The sequence below is a fragment of the Oncorhynchus nerka genome, linkage group LG19, assembly GCF_034236695.1.
Source record: "Oncorhynchus nerka isolate Pitt River linkage group LG19, Oner_Uvic_2.0, whole genome shotgun sequence".
Lineage (NCBI taxonomy): Eukaryota > Metazoa > Chordata > Actinopteri > Salmoniformes > Salmonidae > Oncorhynchus > Oncorhynchus nerka.
In genome coordinates, this window is record NC_088414.1 from 32401002 (window position 1) to 32402933 (window position 1932).

The following is a 1932-nucleotide window of genomic DNA, read 5'->3' on the forward strand; positions in this document are numbered from 1 at the left end:
AACAGACAGACCAGTAGAAATGGCTACCCCAGTACATTGACAAAATGTTTATTTCTCAAATTATAGATATGAAAACGTAATATAATAAATAAGAGCGAAGCTAACATGTAGAAGGGGTAGTGCCGCCTCTTGCGGCGTGGGTGGGGCTGACAAGAATAGACCACATTATGCAGTTCATTTAGTTAACAAGTGAAATAATGGGGAAGCGTGCAGTGTGAATGCCAAGAGAAAAGGCACAAAACCCTATTGAGAGCTCTTAGACGCTCACGGCGTAACCGTCACATGGCCGGACCAGGACTACAACTATTTAAAGAGCGTCAGTGTCCTTTCAGCACCACTCCGCTGTCCACCCGCCAAGCAAGCAGTTCAGAACGAAACAACGCGCTGACTGAAAAAGTTTACCAAGTACTGAGCAGCAAGTTTGCAAAGATGCCGAGGTCCTTTCTTGTGGATTCCTTGATTTTGAGGGAGGCAAATGATAAAGGGAGGGAAAACAATCCACCTTTATTTCCTTACGCTATGCACCCGTCTCACCCACTCCATGGGCTGTCCGCAGGCTCTTGCCACTCACGGAAGGCTGGCTTGCTATGTTTCTGTCCGCTATGCGTATCCCAGCTCCACCCATCCCCACCGACCTTGCCACTCCTCAAGGCATCCTTCCCTACCTTCGGCTCCCAGTACTGCCATTCTGCACTATCGAGGCACCACACGTCCTCCACCGGCGTCAACCTCAACCACGGTCCGGGGATATATCAAGCAACCTATTCGGTTCCAGACCCACGACAGTTCCACTGCATCTCCATCGGTGAGTAAAACGTATTGAATGCACAATTGATACTTTTACACAGAATGAGCTTCATCAGCTGAATGAACATTTACTCCGGTGTTTTATTTAGCATTTTGGATAACTTAATTAAATGTGTATATTTGTTTTGCTTTTACAGAAAACAACAACAGCCAACTTCAGAGCAGCAAGCGCATGCGCACAGCGTTTACCAGCACGCAACTTTTGGAGTTGGAGAGAGAGTTCACTTCCAACATGTATCTCTCCAGACTTCGGCGCATTGAGATCGCCACATATCTAAACCTGTCAGAGAAGCAGGTCAAGATCTGGTTCCAGAACCGCAGAGTCAAACACAAGAAGGAGGGGAAGAGCGGCGCGCACAGATCCGGTTCCCACAGTTGCAAGTGCTCGTCCCTGTCATCTGCACGGTGCTCCGAGGAGGAAGAGGACATGCCCATGTCTCCCTCCTCATCAGGGAAAGAGGATGATGGAGACCTGTCCGTCTCTCCCTGAACTTCCCCTGATCTTCCCCGATCCTCAACAGAGACAATTCCATAGCACCTGTGGAATTCTGAATGCAGCCAAAAAGTCGACTGTTCTTATCGTGTTCAGTCACCTGTACATAGGAAGAGAATAAAATATATAAACAGGGAATTTCTCTGGAATGTTGTATAATTGTATACATGTTGTTCGTTTTATATGTAGTTTTTTTCTGATAACGGTCCATTCGTTGTTGCCAATGGATTCTATTACAGCTAGACAGGTCGATATTGGTTTTATGATATACCCAAATGAATAGCAACATTTGTTAGTATTATTTTTGTAAAACAATAGCTGTATTTTGTATAATGGTGAATACTGGCTAGCTTTAAGCACATTATTTGGATGGAAATGTGACGGAGATATTGTGTGCGGGACGAAAAAGAAATCCTCACAATGTTACATCACTAATAGCCTATGAAACTGTTATTATATCTTCAGTGTATTTGAAAATATTTATTTATTTAAAAATGTGAATACTTAAATAAAGAATATTTCTTAGTGATATACTCATGACTCTGTGTAAAATTGTTTACACTTGCGCACCACTGGGAGCGCAAACACAGACACTGGGAGCGCAAACACAGACACTAGGAACGCAAACACAG

At 44.2% G+C, this 1932-nt stretch overlaps 1 protein-coding gene across 1 annotated transcript; it reads left to right on the forward strand.

Annotated features, from left to right (window-relative positions):
• Positions 1 to 282: 282 nt before the first annotated feature.
• Positions 283 to 1409, forward strand: LOC115116503 (GS homeobox 1-like). Its single transcript, XM_029644997.2, has 2 exons — positions 283 to 805; positions 945 to 1409. Exons 1-2 carry the CDS (start codon positions 283 to 285, stop codon positions 1295 to 1297), a joined length of 876 nt encoding a protein of 291 aa, XP_029500857.2. The 3' UTR covers positions 1298 to 1409.
• Positions 1410 to 1932: the final 523 nt, after the last annotated feature.